This window comes from Taurulus bubalis (assembly GCF_910589615.1).
Source record: "Taurulus bubalis genome assembly, chromosome: 3".
Lineage (NCBI taxonomy): Eukaryota > Metazoa > Chordata > Actinopteri > Perciformes > Cottidae > Taurulus > Taurulus bubalis.
The window spans coordinates 42,313,537-42,339,785 of record NC_136591.1 but is presented as its reverse complement, the minus strand read 5'-3'; the positions used below and the strand labels follow the sequence as shown (position 1 = coordinate 42,339,785).

The 26,249-nt window shown below is 44.8% G+C and overlaps 2 protein-coding genes across 2 annotated transcripts in view; both read left to right on the top strand.

The window, feature by feature from the left end:
- Window positions 1-531: 531 nt before the first annotated feature.
- psip1b (PC4 and SFRS1 interacting protein 1b) lies at window positions 532-15,768 on the top strand (the record flags this gene model as incomplete). Its single annotated transcript, XM_079215879.1, has 13 exons — window positions 532-636; window positions 922-1,030; window positions 1,130-1,194; window positions 1,312-1,444; window positions 7,906-8,274; window positions 8,496-8,544; window positions 8,648-9,849; window positions 10,419-10,525; window positions 10,608-11,427; window positions 11,718-11,819; window positions 11,893-12,193; window positions 12,791-14,374; window positions 15,401-15,768. The coding sequence occupies exons 2-13, from the start codon at window positions 947-949 to the stop codon at window positions 15,766-15,768; spliced, it is 5,184 nt and encodes a 1,727-aa protein (XP_079072005.1). The 5' UTR covers window positions 532-636; window positions 922-946.
- Window positions 15,769-21,815: 6,047 nt separating this feature from the next.
- Window positions 21,816-26,249, top strand: part of ttc39b (tetratricopeptide repeat domain 39B) — a gene marked incomplete at both ends in the record, with an annotated part of 17,678 nt that continues 13,244 nt past the window's right edge. The window contains one exon of the mRNA XM_079215069.1: window positions 21,816-21,854. Within this exon, the coding sequence (XP_079071195.1) occupies window positions 21,816-21,854 (39 nt within the window). The remainder of the gene's footprint in view (window positions 21,855-26,249) is intronic.

Genomic DNA, 26,249 nt, shown 5'->3' with positions numbered 1-26,249 from the left:
GTGTGTACGTAAGTTAGTGATATTTAGAGAACTATTCAGATCTTTTAAAATACTCTGTTATAAGTAGTAATGCAGTACTTAGTCAAGCATTCAAACTTTAAAGTGGAAGTACAGCAGTATACTAACCAAAATATCTAAAGTACTGATAATGTAGACTGTCCCATTTCTGAATACTTTTAAGTACTTTATATCACTGGGCAGGCGAACCTATAATTTAATAAATTACGAGTTTACAATTAAGCATTAACTGTCGAAGATTATTAAAGAAACATTGCAGTAAAGTAATTATAAAAAAGAATACTCCATCATAAGTAAATACATATATAATATATATATTTATATACATATAATTAGTTCAACATATAATCGAATTTGACGCTAAATGTGAGTTTTATTTTATGTTTTACGTTCTGAATAATTAGTATTTTCCCTCGAGGTGGTACCGTCAGCCCCTCGCTAATGGTACAGTCCAACGTGCAGGCGGGAAACGCGCCGAACGTCACGTGACGCGCGCTCATCGGATCAACATGGCGGCGCAGAGTAACGGTGTAGCTTAGTAACGAGAAGCCTCCTGTCGCACCGAGGCGGTTATTCATTGTTTCCAGACGAACACCGGGTTCGCGTTTGTTTTTACCGGTAAGTCGGAACCCCGTCGTCCCGTTTAGACACACATTTAATAACCAGAGAAGAAGATCGCAGAGCTCTGGGGGTTTGAACAGCGAGCTAGCTTAACGTTAGCATCACCGCTAGCATGTATTTGTAAACAGAGAACACGCGGCTCAGAGCTACAGTCTAGGAGACAGTTTCCTCTCGCGCATGCGCTGCGCCGCTTAAAGGACGTTTTAAAGTGGAGAAGGGGACGTGAATGAACTGTTTTAAATAAAATACATTTAGTTTAAATGTCTACTTGTTGTTTCTCAGGTTGTTTTCCTCTGAAGCAGAAAGCATGCCGGGAAAAACCGGTGACCAGAACAAACAGGGAGACCTGGTGTTCGCCAAGATGAAGGGGTTCCCTCACTGGCCGGCCAGGGTGAGACACACACGCACACAGAGACACGCAAATACACTCACTCACTCACTCACTCACTCACTCACTCACTCTAATGGCTAACGTCCCTCTTGTGTTCAGATCTGTAAGTCTGAGGACGGGACCAAGAAGAGAGTCCCGGTCTTCTTCTACGGGACGCATCAGATGTACGTAACAAGATGGAGGCTGAGTCACCTAGAGTCTGAGTCTGGTTAACGTGCTTTGTCATCGTCCCCTGTCTCACCCTCCTCCCTGTCTCACCCCCTCCCTGTCTCTCTCCCCAGAGGTCTCGTCCTCCCGGAGAACATCGTCCCGTTCGTGGGCAACAAGATGAAGTTGGGCAGCGGCGTGCGGATCAAAGGCTTCACAGAGGGAATGTGGGAGATCCAGAACACACCGAGAGTGGGCAGCAAGAGAGTGAGTCATGTGACCATGTTTACACTAGAGAGTGAGTCATGTGACCATGTTTACACTAGAGTGAGTCATGTAACCATGTTTACACTAGAGTCAGGTGGCCATGTTTACACTAGAGAGTGAGAGAGTCATGTAACCATGTTTACACTAGAGAGTCATGTGACCATGTTTACACTAGAGAGTGAGAGAGTCATGTAACCATGTTTACACTAGAGAGTCATGTGACCATGTTTACACTAGAGAGTGAGAGAGTCATGTAACCATGTTTACACTAGAGAGTGAGAGAGTCATGTGACCATGTTTACACTAGAGAGTGAGAGAGTCATGTGACCATGTTTACACTAGAGAGTCATGTGACCATGTTTCAGAATCAGAATCCGTTTATTGCCAGGAATGTTTGCACAAACGAGGAATTTAGTTAGGCGGAAGGTGCATCCATTAGACATTAGATGAGACAAACAACGACAGCAACAGTGCAATGATGTCTAATTCAGATAAGGATAAAGTGCTCAGACAACAGATAACATTAATATAAGTGCATGTTAAAGTTAAGTGTATGTGACATGAGTGTTTAAATATTAATTGTGCAGTGGAGTGACCGGTAAGAGGAGAGAAAGGAATAAAATTAAATGGTCCGAAAGAATGGTCCGAGAATAGTCCTGTGATGGTAGAGTCAGTCAGTGGGGAACCCGGGCTCTGTTGATGAGCCCGACTGCCGACGGGAAGAAACTGTTAGTGTGGCGTGAGGTCTTAGTCCTGATGGACCTCAGCCTCCTGCCAGAGGGGAGGGACACGAACAGGTTGTGTCCAGGGTGAGAGGGGTCAGCTGCGATCCTTCTTGCCCGCTTCAGTGTCCTGGAAGTGGACAGGACCTGGAGGGATGGCAAATTGCAGCTAATCACCCTCTGCGCAGAGCGGATGATGCGCTGCAGCCTGGCCTTGTCCTTGGCAGTGGCTGCAGCGTACCGGAGGGTGATGGAGGAGCAGAGGATGGACTCAACGATGGCAGTGTAGAACTGCACCATCATTTTCTTTGGCAGGTTGAATTTCCTCAGCTGCCTCAGGAAGAACATCCTCTGCTGGGCCTTCTTTGTGATGGAGCTGATGTTCAGCTCCCACTTGAGGTCCTGGGAAATGATGGAGCCCAGGAAGCGGAAGGACTCCACAGCGTCGACGGGGGAGTCACACAGGATGAGAGGGGGGTGGGGCTGCATTCTTTCTGAAGTCCACAACCATCTCCACTGTCTTCAGAGCGTTGAGCTCCAGGTTGTTCTGGCTGCACCAGGTCACCAGGTGGTCAGTCTCCCACCTGTAGGCGGACTCGTCCCCACCAGAGATGAGTCCAATGAGGGTGGTGTCATCCATGAACTTCAGGAGCTTGACGGACTGGTGACTGGAGGTGCAGCTGTTGGTGTACAGGGAGAAGAGCAGCGGGGAAAGAACGCAGCCTCGGGGGGAACCGGTGCTGATGGTCCGAGAGCCTGAGACGTGTTTCCCCAGCTTCACGTGCTGCTTCCTGTCATTCAGGAAGTCTGTGATCCACCTGCAGGTGGAGTCGGGCACATGCAGCTGGGAGAGCTTGTCCTGCAGCAGAGACGGGTGATGGCGTTGAAGGCAGAGCTGAAGTCCACAAACAGGATCCTGGCGTAGGTTCCTGGAGTCCAGATGCTGGAGGATGTGGTGGAGGGCCATGTTGACAGCACCGTCTACAGACCTGTTGGCTCTGTAGGCGAACTGCAGAGGGTCCAGGAGTGGGTCAGTCAGGGTTTTGAGGTGGGACAGGACCAGGCGTTCAAAAGACTTCATGACCACAGAGGTCAGGGCGACGGGCCTGTAGTCACTGAGTCCTGTGATCCTGGGTTTCTTGGGGACGGGGATGATGGTGGAGGCCTTGAAGCAGGCTGGAACGTGGCATGTCTCCAGGGAGGTGTTGAAGATCTCAGTGAACACCAGAGACAGCTGATCAGCACAGTGCTTCAGGGTGGAGGGGGAGACTGAGTCCGGGCCGCTGCTTTGTGGGGGTTCTGTTTTTTAAACAGTCTGTTGACGTCCCTCTCCAGAATAGTGAGGGTCGTCACTGGGGAGGGCGGTGGTAGAGAGGCGTGAGCTCCTGATGGACTGGGGGGGGGGGGGAGGGAATGGTTTGTGGCTGGCTGATGGGCCTGTGGGGGATGGTGTCAGGACTGCTCCATTGTCTATCAAAGCGACAGTAGAACTCGTTCAACTCATCTGCTAGACAGAGGTCGTTTCATGGCGTGGGGGGTTTTCGGCTTGTAGCTGGTAATCTGCCTGAGCCCTCTCCAGACAGAAGCAGAGTCACTTGCTGATAGTTTCCCAGTGCAGCGCGTGGAACGGCGTGATCAGCCCCACTGATTGTGGTGTAGCAGTGGTCCAGAATGATCTTCTCTCTAGTAGGGCATTTAATAAACTGTCTGTATTTAGGGAGTTCGTGGCTGAGTTTACCTTTGTTAAAGTCCCCAAGGACAATAACTAAGGAGTCCGGGTAGGTCCGCTCCACACACCGTATCTGCTCGGCGAGTGTCCGCTGTGCGTCCTGCGCGTTGGCCTGCGGCGGCATGTAAACACCGACCAGGATGAATGAAGCGAACTCACGCGGGGAGTAGAAGGGTTTGAGGTGGATGATCAGGGATTCCAGGTCCGGCGAACAGTGCTGTAGAATCACTGTTACGTCGTTACACCAGCCGTTGTTGGAGTAGAAGCAGATTCCTCCGCCCTTCGTCTTGCCGGAGAGCTCCGTGTCGCGTATCGATCCACTGAGCCAGGTCTCCGTGAAGCATAGAACGGAGGAGGAAGAAAAGTCTACACTAGAGAGAGAGAGTCATGTGACCATGTTTACACTAGAGAGAGAGTCATGTGACCATGTTTACACTAGTGAGAGAGTTATGTGACCATGTTTACACTAGTGAGAGAGTCATGTGACCATGTTTACACTAGTGAGAGAGTCATGTGACCATGTTTACACTAGAGAGAGTCATGTGACCATGTTTACACTAGAGAGAGAGTCTTGTGACCATGTTTACACTAGTGAGAGAGTCATGTGACCATGTTTACACTAGTGAGAGAGTCATGTGACCATGTTTACAGTAGTGAGAGTCATGTGACCATGTTTACACTAGAGAGAGAGAGTCATGTGACCATGTTTACACTAGTGAGAGAGTCATGTGACCATGTTTACACTAGTGAGAGAGTCATGTGACCATGTTTACACTAGAGAGAGAGTCATGTGACCATGTTTACACTAGTGAGAGTCATGTGACCATGTTTACACTAGTGAGAGTCATGTGACCATGTTTACACTAGAGAGAGAGTCATGTGACCATGTTTACACTAGAGAGAGAGTCATGTGACCATGTTTACACTAGAGAGAGAGTCATGTGACCATGTTTACACTAGAGAGTCATGTGACCATGTTTACACTAGTGAGAGTCATGTGACCATGTTTACACTAGTGAGAGAGTCATGTGACCATGTTTACACTAGAGAGTCATGTGACCATGTTTACACTAGAGAGTCATGTGACCATGTTTACACTAGTGAGAGAGTCATGTGACCATGTTTACACTAGAGAGAGAGTCATGTGACCATGTTTACACTAGAGAGTCATGTGACCATGTTTACACTAGAGAGTCATGTGGCCATGTTTACACTAGAGAGAGAGTCATGTGACCATGTTTACACTAGAGAGTCATGTGACCATGTTTACACTAGTGAGAGAGTCATGTGACCATGTTTACACTAGAGAGAGAGTCATGTGACCATGTTTACACTAGAGAGTCATGTGGCCATGTTTACACTAGTGAGAGAGTCATGTGACCATGTTTACACTAGTGAGAGTCATGTGACCATGTTTACACTAGTGAGAGTCATGTGACCATGTTTACACTAGAGAGAGTCATGTGACCATGTTTACACTAGAGAGAGAGAGTCATGTGACCATGTTTACACTAGTGAGTCATGTGACCATGTTTACACTAGTGAGTCATGTGACCATGTTTACACTAGTGAGTCATGTGACCATGTTTACACTAGTGAGTCATGTGACCATGTTTACACTAGAGAGAGAGAGTCATGTGACCATGTTTACACTAGTGAGTCATGTGACCATGTTTACACTAGAGAGAGAGTCATGTGACCATGTTTACACTAGTGAGTCATGTGACCATGTTTACACTAGTGAGAGAGTCATGTGACCATGTTTACACTAGAGAGAGAGAGTCATGTGACCATGTTTACACTAGAGAGAGAGTCATGTGACCATGTTTACACTAGAGAGTCATGTGACCATGTTTACACTAGAGAGTCATGTGACCATGTTTACACTAGTGAGAGAGTCATGTGACCATGTTTACACTAGAGAGAGAGTCATGTGACCATGTTTACACTAGAGAGAGAGTCATGTGACCATGTTTACACTAGTGAGAGTCATGTGACCATGTTTACACTAGTGAGAGTCATGTGACCATGTTTACACTAGTGAGAGAGTCATGTGACCATGTTTACACTAGAGAGAGAGTCATGTGACCATGGTTACACTAGAGAGAGTCATGTGACCATGTTTACACTAGTGAGAGTCATGTGACCATGTTTACACTAGTGAGAGAGTCATGTGACCATGTTTACACTAGTGAGAGAGTCATGTGACCATGTTTACACTAGTGAGAGAGTCATGTGACCATGTTTACACTAGTGAGAGAGTCATGTGACCATGTTTACACTAGTGAGAGAGTCATGTGACCATGTTTACACTAGTGAGAGAGTCATGTGACCATGTTTACACTAGTGAGAGTCATGTGACCATGTTTACACTAGTGAGAGAGTCATGTGACCATGTTTACACTAGAGAGAGTCATGTGACCATGTTTACACTAGTGAGAGAGTCATGTGACCATGTTTACACTAGTGAGAGAGTCTTGTGACCATGTTTACACTAGTGAGAGAGTCTTGTGACCATGTTTACACTAGTGAGAGAGTCATGTGACCATGTTTACACTAGTGAGAGAGTCATGTGACCATGTTTACACTAGTGAGAGAGTCATGTGACCATGTTTACACTAGTGAGAGAGTCATGTGACCATGTTTACACTAGTGAGTCTTGTGACCATGTTTACACTAGTGAGAGAGTCATGTGACCATGTTTACACTAGTGAGAGAGTCATGTGACCATGTTTACACTAGTGAGAGTCATGTGACCATGTTTACACTAGAGAGAGAGTCATGTGACCATGTTTACACTAGAGAGAGAGTCATGTGACCATGTTTACACTAGTGAGTCATGTGACCATGTTTACACTAGTGAGAGAGTCATGTGACCATGTTTACACTAGTGAGAGTCATGTGACCATGTTTACACTAGAGAGAGTCATGTGACCATGTTTACACTAGAGAGAGAGTCGAGTGACCATGTTTACACGAGAGAGTCATGTGACCATGTTTACACTAGTGAGTCGTGACCATGTTTACACTAGTGAGAGTCATGTGACCATGTTTACACTAGAGAGTCATGTGACCATGTTTACACTAGAGAGTCATGTGACCATGTTTACACTAGAGAGTCATGTGACCATGTTTACACTAGAGAGTCATGTGACCATGTTTACACTAGTGAGAGTCATGTGATCATGTTTACACTAGTGAGAGTCATGTGATCATGTTTACACTAGAGAGTCATGTGACCATGTTTACACTAGAGAGAGAGTCATGTGACCATGTTTACACTAGTGAGAGTCATGTGACCATGTTTACACTAGTGAGAGTCATGTGACCATGTTTACACTAGAGAGTCATGTGACCATGTTTACACTAGAGAGAGTCATGTGACCATGTTTACACTAGTGAGTCATGTGACCATGTTTACACTAGAGTCATGTGACCATGTTTACACTAGTGAGAGTCATGTGACCATGTTTACACTAGTGAGTCATGTGACCATGTTTACACTAGTGAGAGTCATGTGACCATGTTTACACTAGTGAGTCATGTGACCATGTTTACACTAGTGAGTCATGTGACCATGTTTACACTAGTGAGAGTCATGTGACCATGTTTACACTAGTGAGAGTCATGTGACCATGTTTACACTAGTGAGTCATGTGACCATGTTTACACTAGTGAGTCATGTGACCATGTTTACACTAGAGTCATGTGACCATGTTTACACTAGTGAGAGTCATGTGACCATGTTTACACTAGTGAGAGTCATGTGACCATGTTTACACTAGAGTCATGTGACCATGTTTACACTTATTGGTCTCACTACACACAGACAGACACACACAGTTTTATCTGGATTCTTTTTTATTTTATTGGCTAAACTAGTTTTTCCACCTCCATGAAGCTCTAATTTCCATTCCAAGTACATGAATAAATACTTATGCACATCATATTTATGTTTTTTTTATACGTTTATTTTTGGGTATTTAATAAATGTTCTGTTGTGTCCTCAGACCAGCACCCAGACGACACCCACTGATAAAACTACACCTGACAAACCTAAAGCCACCACCACTAAAGCCCCTCCATCTAAAGCCCCTCCCACTAAAGCCCCGCCCCCTAGAGCAGCTGCTGGCAGGACCCGAGCCTCCGGTAAACAGGAAGCTGCTCTTGTGGGTAAAACTCCAACGAGAGCGTCTTTAAGGTCCGCTGGGCAGAACACCTCCGACTCCACGCCGACCTCTGGCCATACGAGGAGCCGGAGAGGGGGGAGGAAGGGGGAGAGAGAGGAGGAGGAGGAGGTGGTGAAGAAAGAGGAGGAGGAGGTGAAGAAAGAGGAGGAGGAGGAGGAGGAGGAGGAGGAGACAGAAGAGAAGGTGGAGGTGAGACGTTTTTTATGCGTTTGTTTAATTCAGTTAAAGTTTAACTTCAGTGAAATTTCATTCATAACTTTATCCCGTTGACCTTTGACGCTCCTATTTAATGAATTCATAATTATTTTTAATTATTTAATTTCAGTATACTTATGTTCATTTAAGGTTAAAATAAAGAATCTTTTCAGTTCTTTGTTCGTTTACGTCGGACCTTTTAAAAATGTTGTCAGGTCGACACCGAGCAGCTCAAGGAGACGACCCCTGCTGTGACCTCCTCAGGTAGAACACACACACACACACACACACACACACACACACACACACACACACACACACACACACACACACAGACGGAGCTAATAACTGGTGTTTATTTTCTCAGTGAGCACGGAGCTGAAGAGCACAGAGGCGAAAGAGACGTCCAAGAACGAGGGAGGACGGAGAGACGAGGAGGAGGCGAGGGGGGAGGAGTCATCGGAGAAGCAAGGAGTCAAGAGGAGGAGAGACAAGAAGGAAACGAAGCAGGACGACGGCGAGGGAAAGAAAGAGGAGACGACGGCGTCGGAGAGGAAAGGAGCGAAGCAAAAGAAAGAGGAGGAGAAACAGGATGTGGAGGGAGAAGGAGGAGCAAAGACTAAAGAGACGGAGGAAGAGGAGAAGTCATCGGAGAGCCGAGGAGTCAAGAGGAGGAGGGACGAGAAGGAATCGAAGCAGGACGACGAGGAGGGAGCGAAGGGAAGGGAAGAGGAGGAGAAACGGAGGAAGACTAAGCTGGATGAAGGACAAACAAAGACATCGCAGGGCCGAGGGATGAAGACGAGGAGAGCAGAGAAGAAGGAAGAGAGGAAACCAGAACAAGGTGGCAGTGAAGGAAAGAAGGAGGAGAGAATGAGGAGAGAAGAGAAGGAGGAAGAGAAGAAACCAGAACAAGGTGGCAGCGAAGGAAAGAGGGAGGAGAGGAGGGAAGAGAAGGAGGAAGAGAGGGAGGAAGAGAGGAAAACAGAACAAGGTGGCAGCGAAGGAAAGAAGAAGAAGAGGACGAGGAGGGAGTCGAGAAGAACAGAGGAGGAAGAGAAGAAGCCAGAACAAGGAGGCAGAGAAGGAAAGAAAGAGGGGAGGACGAAGAGAGAAGAGAAGGAGGAAGAGAATAAACCAGAACAAGGTGGCAGTGAAGGAAAGAAGAAGGAGGAGAGGACGAGAAGAGAGACAAGGTCTGAGAGCGAGGGAAGGAAAAGAACGAGGGAAAAGGAGGAGCAGCTGAAAACTAAGAGTGACGGAGAGGAAAGGAGAGAAGCAGACGGGAAGGAGGAGACGACGACAACGACGATGGAGAAGGAGGAGGCGACGATGATGATGAAGAAGGTGAAAGATGTGGTGGTGGTGATGATGAAGAAGGAGAAGGAGGCGACGATGATGAAGAAGAAGAAAGAGGAGGAGAAGAAAACCGGAGGGAGCAAAGGGATGAAGACGAGGAGAGCAGAGAAAGGGGAAGAGAAGAAGAAAAAGCAGGAGGAGACGGTAAAGGAGAAGACGTCTGAGGAAGAGGAGGAGGAGGAAGAGGAGAAGGGAGAGGTGAACGAGGAGGTGAAGATGCTTTGTTGTTTCTATTGTAGAATGAAATGTCAGTTTTGAGTTCATAACTTTGAAACTATTTGGACTAATGACTCCAAATTTGCAACATATGTGTACATCGCATCCTGTAACATGCACGAGAAATATGGTGCAATTTCAACACTAGGGGGCGCCACAGTAACGCTGCAAATGTGGGCTTTTTTGTCATTTTTTGCCGTTTTCAACATTAGTATTTTTACAAACTCGTCCTAGAATAGTTATGTGATCGACTTCCAGTCTGTTCAAGAATGATCTCAAGACCCTCATGAGCTTTAGTTGTGCTAATTGCGCTCTTTCGGTGAACGGCCTCGACGTGGCGTGGACACAAAGACACGCCCATTTGGTGCGGTTCGCTATGTTATAGACAGCTGTTGTAACTCCCAGGTACATCATGCAATCCGCCCAAAACTTGTCATGCATGATGCCGGTCCAGGCCTGAGCACATGTACATGAAGACATTATCACTTTGTCATAGCGCCGCCTACTGGCGAAAGGAAATGAGCTTGCAGCTTTAATTGATATTCTTCCTGCTTGTTGTGCAGCAACAGCGCCGCCTGGCGGCCAAGAGGGAAAGTCTGCTGAAGTCTCTGAGAGGTCTGCTGAAGGACGAGAGAGGAGTGAAGAGGAGGGAGACGATGAAGAGCGCCCGGTGAGCAACACAAAACACACTCATTGACTCATTGCAGGAGGGAGAGGAGGCGTCGCATGTTCTCATTGCCACCGCTCCACAGGATCGTGGAGGCGAAGAAGAGGAGGAGTCAGACGGCGTCGGAGAAGAAGAGTTCGATGGGCGGGAAGTCGAAAGATAAGGAAACGACAACGGAGGTGAAGCGGAGAGGAGGCGCCAGAAGAGGAGGAGGAGGAGGAGACGAGGAGGAGGAGCAGAGGACTAAGATGGACGTGAGAAAAGAGAAGGAGAGCGAGCAGAAGACGGAGGACAAGAAGGTGGAGGAAAAGGAGACGGAGGACAAAAAGGCGGAGGAGAGCGTGAAGGAGAAGAAGGACGAGAGGAAAATCATCGGGAAGATCGTAAAAGCAACGTCTGGGGGAGGAGCCAAGGTCCAGGTGAAGACCATCATGGGAGGAATGGCGGCGACGATGGCGGCGGAAGAGAGGAAGAAGAAAGAGGAGAGGGCGGGCAGAGAAGAAAAGGTAGAAGACAAGAAGAAGAGTTCAGGGAAAGTGAAGCGACGCAAGGAGAGAAAGCCTGAGAAAGACAAGAACGCCACGGAGGAAGAGACGCCGCCGAAGAAGAACGAAGACGAGCAGAAGGTGAAGAAAGAAGGTGAGGCGGAAAGAGTAGCAACGGGCGAACAGAAGAAGGAGAGGAAGAGCGGTAAAACCACGGAAGAGCCGTCGGAGCAGAAGTACGAAGACGAGACGAAACCACCGAAGAAGAGGAGTGACAAAGCGGCCGAGGAGGCGGAGTCAGAGAGCGGCTCGTCAGGCGGCGGGAAGCCGGAGAAGAAGAGCGCCGCCATGACGCTGACGGACTCCACGCTGCACCGGATCCACGGAGACATCCGAATCTCTCTGAAGACAGACAACCCCGTGAGACACGCTTCCTCTTTATACCGCAAACATGTTGTTGTTGTTGTTTATCTCATGTCACACGAAGACACAAAATATATCATCATAAATAAACAGTGTATAAGTGCATAAGAACAATAGAATAACACTCATTACATACAATACAACAGCAATGACAGTCGGGTAAATACAACTAAAATAGAGTAAAACAACAGAATGGAAACCAGGTGAAAGGTATACGGCGCCCCCTGGTGGCCGGAGGTGGGTCTCGTGGTGTGGGCGTGTCCTTAACCCTTCTCTCTGTCTTCCAGGACATCAGGAAGTGTCTGCTGGCGTTGGATCAGCTCAGTATGGTTTACGTGACGTGTAAACACGTCCAGAGGCACAGCGAGCTCGTGTCCACACTCAGAAAGGTACGCGAGTACACGCGAGTACACGCGAGTACGCACTAGTACGCGGTCTGTAGTAACACTCCTCTCTGCGCAGCTGCGGTACTACAAGGCGAGCCAGGCCGTCATGGACAAGGCGGCCATGTTGTACAGCCGCTTCAAGAACGCCTTCCTGGTGGGGGAGGGGGAGGAGGTGGTGAGCGCCGCCTTCCTGCGCTCGCTGCTGGAGGAGAAGGAGAGGGAGGAGGCGCAGCGGGCGGAGAGGCAGAAGGGGGAGGAGCCTCTGCAGGAGGCGACGGGGGAGGAGCCTCTGCAGGAGGCGACGGGGGAGGAGCCTCTGCAGGAGGCGGAGGGGAGGAGCGACCGAGGAGAGGAAGAGGAGGCGAAAATAGAAATCGGTGAGTAAATTAAGAAGAACGTTTTGTTTCGTGGTCACATGACTGCTGGTCTCATGACTGCTGGTCACATGACTGCTGGTCACATGACGTCATAGTTTCACCGAGGAGCTCAGAGTTTAATGTTTTTAACAATCTGATTAAAGTGAATGGTTTCTTTGAGGAGAGCTTTTAAATGTAGAATAAAATGTAGTCTGTTTTTGTTTTTTGAAACTGTAATTATTATTTATATTTATTTTATTACATAAACTAATTTACATTTTTATGTTTTAACTTATTACAATTATTTTATTATCATATTATATTATATTATATATTATATATTATTTGTTTTAATACAACCATTGTTTGTTGTTTGTGTTGTCTCTCCCCCACACACAGCTCCAGTGGACTGTCCCTGAAGGTTCTGTGTTTTTGAAGCAGCCTGGACTGAACCAACTCCAATCTGAGGGGTGTGGACCAAGACACCCCCCCTGCGCCCCGCATTAACAATGACACACACACACCTGTACATTACCTGATTATTTATTACCTGTTGTAGATTAAAGGATGTCGATATCAAACAGAGTTTCACACCTGAGCAGCGTTCGTCTAATGAAGAGTTCACCTGGAGGTTGTTGCGTCACCCTCACCTGAGGAGCGTCAACCCTCACCTGAGGAGCGTCAACCCTCACCTGAGGAGCGTCAACCCTCACCTGAGGAGCGTCAACCCTCACCTGAGGAGCGTCAACCCTCACCTGAGGAGCGTTACCACTCACCTGAGGAGCGTCAACCCTCACCTGAGGAGCGTCAACCCTCACCTGAGAAACGTTACCACTCACCTGAGAAACGTTACCACTCACCTGAGGAGCGTTACCACTCACCTGAGGAGCGTCAACCCTCACCTGAGGAGCGTTACCACTCACCTGAGGAGCGTTACCACTCACCTGAGGAGCGTCAACCCTCACCTGAGGAGCGTCAACCCTCACCTGAGGAGCGTCAACCCTCACCTGAGGAGCGTTACCACTCACCTGAGGAGCGTTACCACTCACCTGAGGAGCGTCAACCCTCACCTGAGGAGCGTCAACCCTCACCTGAGAAACGTTACCCCTCACCTGAGAAACGTTACCACTCACCTGAGGAGCGTTACCACTCACCTGAGGAGCGTCAACCCTCACCTGAGGAGCGTTACCACTCACCTGAGGAGCGTTACCACTCACCTGAGGAGCGTCAACCCTCACCTGAGGAGCGTTACCACTCACCTGAGCAGCGTTAACCCTCACCTGAGGAGCGTCAACCCTCACCTGAGAAACGTTAACCCTCACCTGAGGAGCGTTACCACTCACCTGAGGAGCGTTAACCCTCACCTGAGGAGCGTTAACCCTCACCTGAGGAGCGTTAACCCTCACCTGAGAAACGTTAACCCTCACCTGAGGAGCGTTAACCCTCACCTGAGGAGCGTTAACACTCACCTGAGGAGCGTTACCACTCACCTGAGGAGCGTTACCACTCACCTGAGGAACGTTACCACTCACCTGAGGAACGTTACCATTCACCTGAGGAACGTTAAGCCTCACCTGAGAAACGTTACCACTCACCTGAGAAACGTTACCACTCACCTGAGGAGCGTTACCACTCACCTGAGGAGCGTCAACCCTCACCTGAGAAACGTTAACCCTCACCTGAGCAGCGTTAACCCTCACCTGAGGAGCGTTAACCCTCACCTGAGGAGCGTTAACCCTCACCTGATGAGCGTTACCACTCACCTGATGAGCGTTACCACTCACCTGAGCAGCGTTAACCCTCACCTGAGGAGCGTTACCACTCACCTGAGGAGCGTTAACCCTCACCTGAGGAGCGTTAACCCTCACCTGAGGAGCGTTAACCCTCACCTGATGAGCGTTACCACTCACCTGAGGAGCGTTACCACTCACCTGAGGAGCGTTAACCCTCACCTGATGAGCGTTACCACTCACCTGAGGAGCGTTACCACTCACCTGAGGAGCGTTACCACTCACCTGAGGAGCGTTAAGCCTCACCTGAGAAACGTTACCACTCACCTGAGGAACGTTACCACTCACCTGAGGGGCATTAACCCTCACCTGAGGAACGTTACCACTCACCTGAGGAACGTTACCACTCACCTGAGGAGCGCTAACCCTCACCCTTCGTCATTTGGGCGCGCTGTACCTTTAAGAAGCCGACGTAGCCTTAACCTACCTCTGCTAATGTTTTTGAATGTTTCAGTAATAGTGCTTACAGTTATCATTAACACTCAAAACCTTCAACCAGGTGACGGGGCTGATGGGAAATGTAGTATTATTCAGAAATGTGCTTTAGCGCCGTTAAACCCGGCTTTAAAACCCTAAACTTTGAGCATTAACGATTCCATTGGAGGTTGGCTTCAGGCCTCGGTTGCCGGGCAGGATTGGTGCCTTGCTCAGCGGCAGCAGCCTCGTGAGGAGCTGCTCTTATAGAACTCTGGGCTGCAGAGCTTTTACTCAGTATGGTTCCTGTGACGCTGTGAGACGTTTGTTGTTGTTGCTGTTGTTGTGTTCACCGCATGGAGACTGAACCTGATTATTTGTTCCACATGTTGAAGATGTTTCGTGAATTAATAAAGAACCACAAATCATCTGCTTTTGTCTTCAGTGTGTTAGTGTGTCTGAACTCTTCTTGCTACTACTGAGTCATGCTAGCAGCTAGCTAGCTTTCTGTTGACGCTGGCCCACTGACCAATTAGTGCTGACGCCACCTTGCAGGCGCCTTTACGTCGTTTATACGTTCCCTCCATTCCTGGCTTTTCCAATCTTTCCAGACTGAGTAAACACACTGGAAGGTGACCTTGATGTGAGTTGTAATGTAAACCAGACTTCAGATGACGAGGTGGCCGAGTGGTTAAGGCGATGGACTGCTAATCCATTGTGCTCTGCACGCGTGGGTTCGAATCCCATCCTCGTCGCATCCCTTTAGTCCATGTCATCGTCATGCTCCATTGAGCCCAGATCCTCAGGACCGAAGCAACATGCAGTTTACATGTAAACACATGACGAGTGTCTACACAAAAATCACGCACTGCTGCATTTAAACTCTGAACAACAGGATCATTGCTGCAGCTGGAAGCAGAGCAACAGAGGAAGACAGGATCTGTGCAATGATAAAATAAGCTGATAATTAAATAATTATAATACATGTAGTGTATTTGTGAAAAACAATTCAATTATAAAATAGTCGGTTTGTTGAGAGAACCACTGGTCAACGGAGCCAGGCTGGACGTCAGCGACCACACTACACACGGCCTGACGGCGGCGCTAACCCAGTCTGGAACCCTGACCCTGCAGCAGCTGGTGGATGCAGTGGGGCCGGCACTGACCGACGCCCAAGCCCTGGGCTCTCTGCTGGGGCTGCAGTCTCTCCGGGTGGCGGGGAAGATCCTTGAGCTCTGGTCCCAGAGGCTGACAAGAAAAGACCGGCACCTCCTGATGGGCGACCCGACAGAAACAGTTTGGGCACTGCAGACAGACCCCAACCCGGACATCATCCTGAGCCCAGGGCTGGGAGAGAGGACCGGCTCTAGACTCTATACCGCAACTGCCTGAAGTGCATCCACCAGGCCGGACTGAGCAGCAGACCCCCCACTGTGTGGGCAAAGAAATGGGGACAGGATGGACCCAGCCCACAGTGGAGGATTCTATACAAAGCCCCCCTCAAAAAACAAACAGGCGGCCTCCAGTGGAGGATCTTACACGGTGCCGTCGCTTCCAACGCTTTTATTTCTGTTCTCAATCCAGCTGTTTTTAACAGGTGCCCATTTTGCAGAATGTGAGACAGTTTACCACGTTTTTACTGAGTGTAAGAGTCTCTTCTCTATTTTAACATAGATTTTGAACACGCTTTGGCGTTGTTTTTATTGAGAAGATTGTTATCCTGGGAGCAGGCGACAATAAAAGGTGTAAAAACAAGTGGCAGCTGCTCAACTTCCTCTCAGCCCAAACCATCACATCTCCGGTGGTTTGAAGAGCGATGGAGTTTTAAAAACGCACTGTGAGGTTTTTAACGGTCAGCTGTCTTTTACACATTTTCTTTTTAAGTAGTAAAACAAGTCTTTTATTCTACTTGTTTGTTATTTAGTACATTAACACTGTTTGTATTTGTAAACATTTTTGAAAATATATAAATAAAGTCAGAGGTGCCGCCCAGGGTACACGGCGTATACCCACTTATTGTTCACTCAGCATTGCTGTACCCACTTCTCAATCACCGCTGGTGCCTGGTGCGCGTTATTTAGCAGTGCCTGGGTTAGGGTTAGGGTCACAGGCGGTCCGGGTCCGGACCCAGTCGCCGTTGTCTGTGGACCCTGGACCGAAATCCAATTCTTATTTCCGAATTATTAACTGTTGATGGATCGTTTCTATTTCACCGGCGCAGCTTTTCCTGCCTTTGCGGCTCTCCGCCTTGTAAATCCTCTCACACACTCGACCAATCACATGTGTGTATTCCGGTAAGCCCCGCCCTCGACTCTTGTGCCATATTCACACACATGGAGCGACAGGAGAGAGATCAGATAGTTGAAAAAAGTAATTATTTCACTTGGCGCTCGCTTAACCAGAGCCTTTCACCAAGAATGGAGAGACTGTTATATGTTTATTATTCCCACAATCAGTTCAAGAGCAGTGCGACTCATGTTCAGCCATATTAAAATCAGCGATGTGAAGCGCCACTACGAGACAAAGCACACGGACCGACTCGCATCCGAAATTAAGGCACAGAAAAATAAACCTAAAGCCCAATATGATCAGAACCCTAACACATGAATTAATATGATCAGAACCCTAACACATGAATTAATATGATCAGAACCCTAACACATGAATTAATATGATCAGAACCCTAACACATGAATTAATATGATCAGAACCCTAACACATGAATTAATATGATCAGAACCCTAACACATGAATTAATATGATGACAGAACCCTAACACATGAATTAATATGATCAGAACCCTAACACATGAATTAATATGATCAGAACCCTAACACATGAATTAATATGATCAGAACCCTAACACATGAATTAATATGATCACAGAACCCTAACACATGAATTAATATGATCAGAACCCTAACACATGAATTAATATGATCAGAACCCTAACACATGAATTATTATGATCACAGAACCCTAACACATGAATTAATATGATCAGAACCATAACACATGAATTAATATGATCACAGAACCCTAACACATGAATTAATATGATCAGAACCCTAACACATGAATTAATATGATCAGAACCCTAACACATGAACTAATATGATCACAGAACCATAACACATGAATAAATATGATCAGAACCCTAACACATGAATTAATATGATCAGAACCCTAACACATGAATTAATATGATCAGAACCCTAACACATGAATTAATATGATCAGAACCCTAATACATGAATTAATATGATCACAGAACCCTAACACATGAATTAATATGATCAGAACCCTAACACATGAATTAATATGATCAGAACCCTAACACATGAATTAATATGATCAGAACCCTAATACATGAATTAATATGATCACAGAACCCTAACACATGAATTAATATGATCAGAACCCTAACACATGAATTAATATGATCAGAACCATAACACATGAATTAATATGATCAGAACCCTAACACATGAATTAATGTGATCAGAACCCTAACACATGAATTAATGTGATCAGAACCCTAACACATGAATTAATATGATCAGAACCATAACACATGAATTAATATGATCAGAACCCTAACACATGAATTAATATGATCAGAACCCTAACACATGAATTAATATGATCAGAACCCTAACACATGAATTAATATGATCAGAACCCTAACACATGAATTATTATGATCAGAACCATAACACATGAATTAATATGATCAGAACCCTAACACATGAATTAATATGATCAGAACCCTAACACATGAATTATTATGATCAGAACCATAACACATGAATTAATATGATCAGAACCCTAATACATGAATTATTATGATCACAGAACCCTAACACATGAATTAATATGATCAGAACCCTAATACATGAATTAATATGATCACAGAACCCTAACACATGAATTAATATGATCAGAACCCTAACACATGAATTAATATGATCAGAACCATAACACATGAATTAATATGATCAGAACCCTAACACATGAATTAATATGATCAGAACCATAACACATGAATTAATATGATCAGAACCCTAACACATGAATTAATATGATCAGAACCATAACACATGAACTAATATGATCAGAACCCTAACACATGAATTAATATGATCAGAACCCTAACACATGAATTAATATGATCAGAACCATAACACATGAATTAATATGATCAGAACCCTAACACATGAATTAATATGATCAGAACCCTAACACATGAATTATTATGATCAGAACCATAACACATGAATTAATATGATCAGAACCCTAACACATGAATTATTATGATCAGAACCATAACACATGAATTAATATGATCAGAACCCTAACACATGAATTAATATGATCAGAACCCTAACACATGAATTATTATGATCAGAACCCTAACACATGAATTAATATGATCAGAACCCTAACACATGAATTAATATGATCAGAACCCTAACACATGAATTAATATGATCAGAACCCTAACACATGAATTAATATGATCAGAACCCTAACACATGAATTAATATGATCAGAACCCTAACACATGAATTAATATGATCAGAACCCTAATACATGAATTAATATGATCACAGAACCCTAACACATGAATTAATATGATCAGAACCCTAACACATGAATTATTATGATCAGAACCATAACACATGAATTAATATGATCAGAACCCTAACACATGAATTAATATGATGACAGAACCCTAATACATGAATTAATATGATCACAGAACCCTAACACATGAATTAATATGATCAGAACCCTAACACATGAATTAATATGATCAGAACCCTAACACATGAACTAATATGATCAGAACCCTAACACATGAATTAATATGATCAGAACCCTAACACATGAATTAATATGATCAGAACCCTAACACATGAATTAATATGATCAGAACCATAACACATGAATTAATATGATCAGAACCCTAACACATGAATTAATATGATCAGAACCATAACACATGAACTAATATGATCAGAACCCTAACACATGAATTAATATGATCAGAACCCTAACACATGAATTAATATGATCAGAACCCTAACACATGAATTATTATGATCAGAACCATAACACATGAATTAATATGATCAGAACCCTAGCACATGAATTATTATGATCAGAACCATAACACATGAATTAATATGATCAGAACCCTAACACATGAATTAATATGATCAGAACCCTAACACATGAATTATTATGATCAGAACCCTAACACATGAATTAATATGATCAGAACCCTAACACATGAATTAATATGATCAGAACCCTAACACATGAATTAATATGATCAGAACCCTAACACATGAATTAATATGATCAGAACCCTAACACATGAATTAATATGATCAGAACCATAACACATGAATTAATATGATCAGAACCCTAACACATGAATTAATATGATCAGAACCATAACACATGAATTAATATGATCAGAACCCTAATACATGAATTAATATGATCACAGAACCCTAACACATGAATTAATATGATCAGAACCCTAACACATGAATTATTATGATCAGAACCATAACACATGAATTAATATGATCAGAACCCTAACACATGAATTAATATGATGACAGAACCCTAATACATGAATTAATATGATCACAGAACCCTAACACATGAATTAATATGATCAGAACCCTAACACATGAATTAATATGATCAGAACCCTAACACATGAACTAATATGATCAGAACCCTAACACATGAATTAATATGATCAGAACCCTAACACATGAACTAACTGACCAACACTGATGTTTACAGAGGAGAAATGAGCTGACACCAGTGGTTTAATAACCAGGTAAAGGCCCTCACACATTTCTCTTTGTAGATGACAAGAATATAATATCTTGGCTCTTTTGATTGACATCATTTGACGCCAGAATAAACTGAATTTGAAGCTGCATGACAATTCAGTTAAATTATTATTTCTAAAATTAACGACTTTATTTTATTCATTGAATTACTTTATATAGTCTGTAGGTATTATTAGATAATGTATTATCTATAATTATTCCAGTTAAATGGGAAATCTGTAATAATAAATATTGTAGATGTTAATTAATTTAACTTTATTGAATTTGAGAGTCATTTGTTGACACTATTCAGACGTTAAAACTGTTGGCTACTTCAATACATATAGCACAAAGTCATATAGCACAAATGTGTTGTAGTACTACTATGTGTTGTAATACTGTAATATGAGCACTTATTAATAAACCCAGCACTGGGTTGAGAGTCACTGTGGCTTTCATGGATATGTTGTAAAATGTATATATTTGTGTTCATTGTTAACTAGATATTGTTGTTTTGTAACACATTGTTTTTAATATATTGTTGAGTTATTTGAATGATGATATTCAATATTTGTGGTGATATTTGTATATATCTCAAGAGGTATGCTAAAATAGTGTTCAGCTGTTGAAAACCTTTTTTTCAGTTTTAGGACTTTGCACTTTTGAGTTTATCTAATTGGTTTTGATGTGTGGAAGAGGATGATTTGTGTTTTTAATTTAAAGTGAAACATGAACAAGGATGCATGGGCTAATTCAGTTTTGAAGTCATTTATTTAAATAAATGTTAAAACTGTGTTTGCCTCATGAATACATGTTATACTCATGCATCACACCACCTGTGTAGGACCAGTGATCTCTGCTCCAGGTGAAGTCATGTTAGTTTCATAATAGCACCACACTATGTTGTAAATGAGCTGTTCCAGGAGACAGTTTACAAAAGAAACTACTGTCTATATGACAACTTGCAAGGCGAGAGAATAGTTGTCCAATGTTGTGTGGAGGGAGGATAAGGAATAGTTCACTCAAGTTGCATAATTATGTAGTTGTCTCTTACCAGTCTGTGGGTCAGTATTGGGTCAGTAATTTCATAATCCTTATTCCATAAAGGTCAAGCAGCAGGAATCATGTGGCAATGTGTAAATAATACTAGGTGAATCATTTTTGGGTAAACTAAATAGAGTATGTCACTATTTATAAAAAGGGCGTTTATCCTTTGCTGTATGGGCTGCTTAAAAAAATGCAAAATTAAGAGTATTCCTACTTCTCTCTCTCTCCCTCTCCTCTCCCCCTCTATGTTGGGGGAGGGAACAGGAAACCCTGGAGGTGTGTTCTCTCTCTCCCTCCCTCCCTCTCGCTCTCCCTCTTCGCGGAAGAGAGAGAGCGCGCGCAGGAGGAAGGAGCAGGACTGACATCCCGTATCAATAACCTCAGAACCGGATCGATCAGGAGAACCGGATCGACCAGTGAGGAGAACCGGAAGCGGCCGCGCGTGTCTGCAGGTGTGCGCGTGTTGGTGCGCGTGAGAGGAAGGCATGGACCCGCGGTGCGCGTGAGTGGAAGCAGCGGACGTGAAGGAGGACCATGGCCCACGTAGGCACCGGCGCGGCCGCAGAGGAGGAGGTGCAGACACGTCACATGTTTATATTGTATTGTGTACATGTACATGCATGTACTGCACACAGATACTAGTACTAGTACTGCTCCTCATGTAATACATGTGTTTACTCATATTATCATCTATATGTGTGTGATGTAACCTGCTAATATACATATATATATATATATTTATATACACAGTTGCTTCATAATACATGTACATGTATTCTATGGCGGTGATGTACTTTATAATACTAAACTAACTAGTGTAGTATACACACATTCCTATAATACTACATGGGTTGATTTATATTCTTTAATTTAATATCTCCTCTATTATCATAGTAGTTTGTTATAATAACAGTTTCAGTCCTAAAGTGTGTACTCTTATATATTCTATGTGTACTCTTATATATTCTATGTGTACTCCTATATATTCGTATGTACTAAATTATGTAGTATTATAGTAGTAGTACATCCTCTGTCGTAATCAACTGTATATATTTTAAAAGTACCATCAGTCCGTTTATGTATATATATATAAATACATATAATTTATAGTTTCTTTATAAATACACACGTTTTCACAGTGAAACATGTATTTTCTGGGTCACAGATTGATCCTGTGTGGATCAATAATGTCAGCCAGTACAACCCAGTTGTCCTACTGGGAGTATTTCCATTAGATGCTACTTCACACGTATATATATATATATATATATATATATATATATATATATATATATATATATATATATATATATATAAACACAAAATGCTAATATGATATGAAGCAGTGCAATACTACTCATCTACCTCGTAGTATATGAATATATATAAAATAATATAATAGTATAACACTCATTCTTCATCATGAGTACTTTTATGCTTCGAGTACATTTCAGCTTATAGTTCTTTTACTTTTACAATGTCAGTGAGTACTTTTACTGTGGTATCAGTACTGTTCCTGAAGTAAAGCCCCACCCAGTGTAACAGCCTGTGCTGTGTAGTACTTTATGGTACTTTATGGTATCTTCATAATGAGTATTTATTGTACTCATTCAAGGCGTCTGTATATGCTGTCGTACTTCTGTGATAGCGTCTCCATGGTGACGCGCCTGTGTTTGTGTTTCTGCGACTCCTTAAGTCCACAGTACTTCCTGTGTACCTTTCCACGGTGTACAGTACACACTGGGTTTGTAGTACATGGGCATGTGTGTACAAGTATCTATTGTCTTGTGTATATTCTTATTTATTCAGTCGCTTTTTAAAAGATTTGTTTGAGCTGAAGAGATACAGAAATACTCAACAAAAGAGGAGATAAAAGAGGTTTTTCTGTGATCCGGGTCCAGTCCAGGTGGTTCAGGTCCAGGTGGTCCAGGTGGTTCAGAGGGTTCAGGTCCAGATGGTTCAGGTTTAGGTGGTTCAGGTCCTCTAGGTGCAGGTGGTTCAGTTGGTTCATGGGGTTCAGGTCCAGGTGGTTCAGGTGGTTCAGGTTCAGGTCGTCCAGGTCCAGGTGGTTCAGGTGGTTCAAGTTGAGGGGGTTCAGGTCCAGGTGGTTTAGGTTCAGGTGGTTCAGGTCATCCTGGTGCAGGTGGTACAGGTGGTTCAGGGGGTTCAGGTCCAGGTGGTTAAGGTCCAGGTGGTTCAGGTGGTCTAGGTTCAGGTGGTTCAGGTCCAGGTGGTCCAGGTCCAGGTGGTCCAGGTCCAGGTGGTTAAGGTCCAGGTGGTTCAGGTGGTCAGGGGGTTCAGGTCCAGGTGGTTCTGGTCCAGGTAGTCCAGGTCCAGGTGGTCCAGGTCCAGGTGGTTAAGGTCCAGGTGGTTCAGGTGGTCTAGGTTCAGGTGGTTCAGGTCCAGGTGGTTCAGGTGCAGCTGATACTTTCAGGTCTCTGCTTGTGTTGCGGTTTATGTAAACAGAGGATCAGGTTTCATGCAACAAACAAACACAACGTGAGGTTTTGAATGAGAGGATTTCTCTCTGGAGCTCAAACCCAATAATTAAAATCCAGAATCCAAACTCCCACATGAGTCTCCATGTTTCTAGTGGAGGTTCCACATCCTGGTGCACACGGTTCACACTGGGAGTGGCCCAGTAGACTTCGGTCTGGAGGAGGGTTGAGTGTCTTTATGAGGCTCTCAGGATTAAGGTGTAGCAACACGTGCTCCGGGAGGTTCAGAGGCCTGCAAATCAGGTCCTGAAGGGAAGGATTGGAAAGGGGTTCTTGTGACGGTAGCTTGAGGTTCTTTTGGAGGTTTCATGGATCCGTCCACTTTTTTAAAGGTTCTCGAGGTGGACAATCTATATGTAGTTTGATGAGGTTTTAGGGCGCCACCAAGGGGTCGTAGGAGGTCCCAATAAGCCCATGAACGGGCGAGAAGCGTCTCCGGAGAGGTTCAAGATGAGTGCAGGTCCGAGGTTCTCTTAAGACGCGAGATGTATCTCGTGGGTTTCGAGGTTTCTCGTTTCAAAGGTTTGTCTTTGAGGAGGTTTTAGGAAAAAAGGTTCAGTGAGGTGGATCTGGATGAAAGATTCTTTGGGCCTTCTTCTTGGGGTCAGAAGGCTTTTTGACATGGTCCTCGAGGGGTCCTATAGGGGTCCGAAGTGGTTCAGGAGGGCGGTTCCACAGATTAAGTCAAGGTTCTCCCAGTTGCTATGCAGATCGTGCAGATGGTCTAGATGTTTCCGTGTGGCTGGAGAGATCCCTGATGCTTTTGATGTCTTTGCAGATCCTGAAGGGGTTCAAGAGGTCAAAGGATCTGTGCAGGTTGTTTGAAGTGGTCCCATGAGTCTTTGTGGAGGTTCTGGAGGTCCATCAGGGGCCCCTAACAGATTTCTGAACGTCCTTGAGGAGGTTTAAAGGGATGCGATGAGCTTTTCTAGGGGTCTCATGGGGTTTAAGGGCCCTGCCGGGGGTTTCAGGCAGATGACATTGGAGGATGTGTTCAGGTTCCGGGTATTGAGGCCGTCCCGCGTCCGACAGACGTTCCTCTGTCAGCCGAACTCATCACATTACTGAGGAATCTCAGCTGACTTGGGTTGAGCGGTGAGGAATGTGGTGCAAGAGACTTGAACGCAGAGGAATCGTGGTCCACGATGAAGAGAGTAGAGTAGGACCTCTTCTCCTCTGCTGTTGAGTCACATGTTCTGTTCTGATTGGAATGCAGATAAAACCAGAGAAAATGTTTATCCTGCTTCTTGTTGGCCACTCGCCAACTCAGTAGTTTTCTACTGAATGGTTCTGCAAATCCACAGATTAGAACCAGATTTACAGATATCGGACGAAGACCTTTCAGACGTTTAAGCTACAAGACGTTGGTGATTTTGGAGATTGAGTCGTTTTCAAGAGATATTGTGGTTCTCCAGGACTTTTCTTTGTTTGGGGTTCTAGATGTACTCAGAGATGCGTTTGTGTTTTCTCAACGAGGTGAACAGGTTTGAAGGGTCGATGAAGAAGTACTTTCAGATGCTGGATATGAAGAGGATCTCAAGATTCTCAGGGTTTCTAGAGGGTTCAGATGTCTTGGAGGAGGTTTGGGTCAGTATCCGGTCCCTTTGAAGGGGTTCCTCAGACCTCTGTGGAGGTTTGAGAGTCTCTCAGCCTCCTTGAGGGTTGTTGCTGCTTCAGTGTGTCTGTAACGGGACACGGTGTGTCGGTCCTGACTAATTCATGAGTCACAAGAGAGTTTTCTCTGACCTGGACCTCCACTCGTGTGTCACATCATCCAGTCAATAACGAATAAGAAACCAACAGAAGAGACCCGTGATCGTCAAACAAAATCCTGCCTTCTGCTTCTGCGTCTAAATAGAGTCTTTACAAAAAGCCTCTTGGATCAGCTGTTTCTTCTTTTTATGAAGATCTTATGGACCATGATGCATTGCTGCAGATCAAACATGCAACACACACATTCCTGCAGCAGGAATAAGAATCCAGAGACATCAGATATATGTTTGGAATGCAGTATTTTCACAGTACTTTTCACTGCAGTAAAGGACCTGACTACTTCCTGCACCTGCGGTGTTACAGAACATCTTATGAAACACCCGGCGTGTCTCTTTTACGAGTCTTTTGAGTTGTGATTTAAGGTGCTGGGAGGTCTGGTTCTCCAGCATTCGTCTATATAATAACACACACACACACAGCGGCAGCTCGAGGTGTTTGTGTGGAAAGCTGTGAGGGAGAGAGCATCTGTTTCTCTGGAGGAGAGAGAGAGAGAGAGTGTGAAGAGAGGACGAGTGAGAGAGCATCTGTTTGGATTCTCACTCGTCCTCCATCTTGACTTCCTCCCATGACGTCACCTTCTGTTTCACCTCAAAGAGCGGGGGCGGAGCCATGGAGCCTTCTGAGAGTACTTCCTGTGGTTCATGACCATATTTGGACTTAGGTCTATAGAGGACCAGGACTACACTGAGGTCTATAG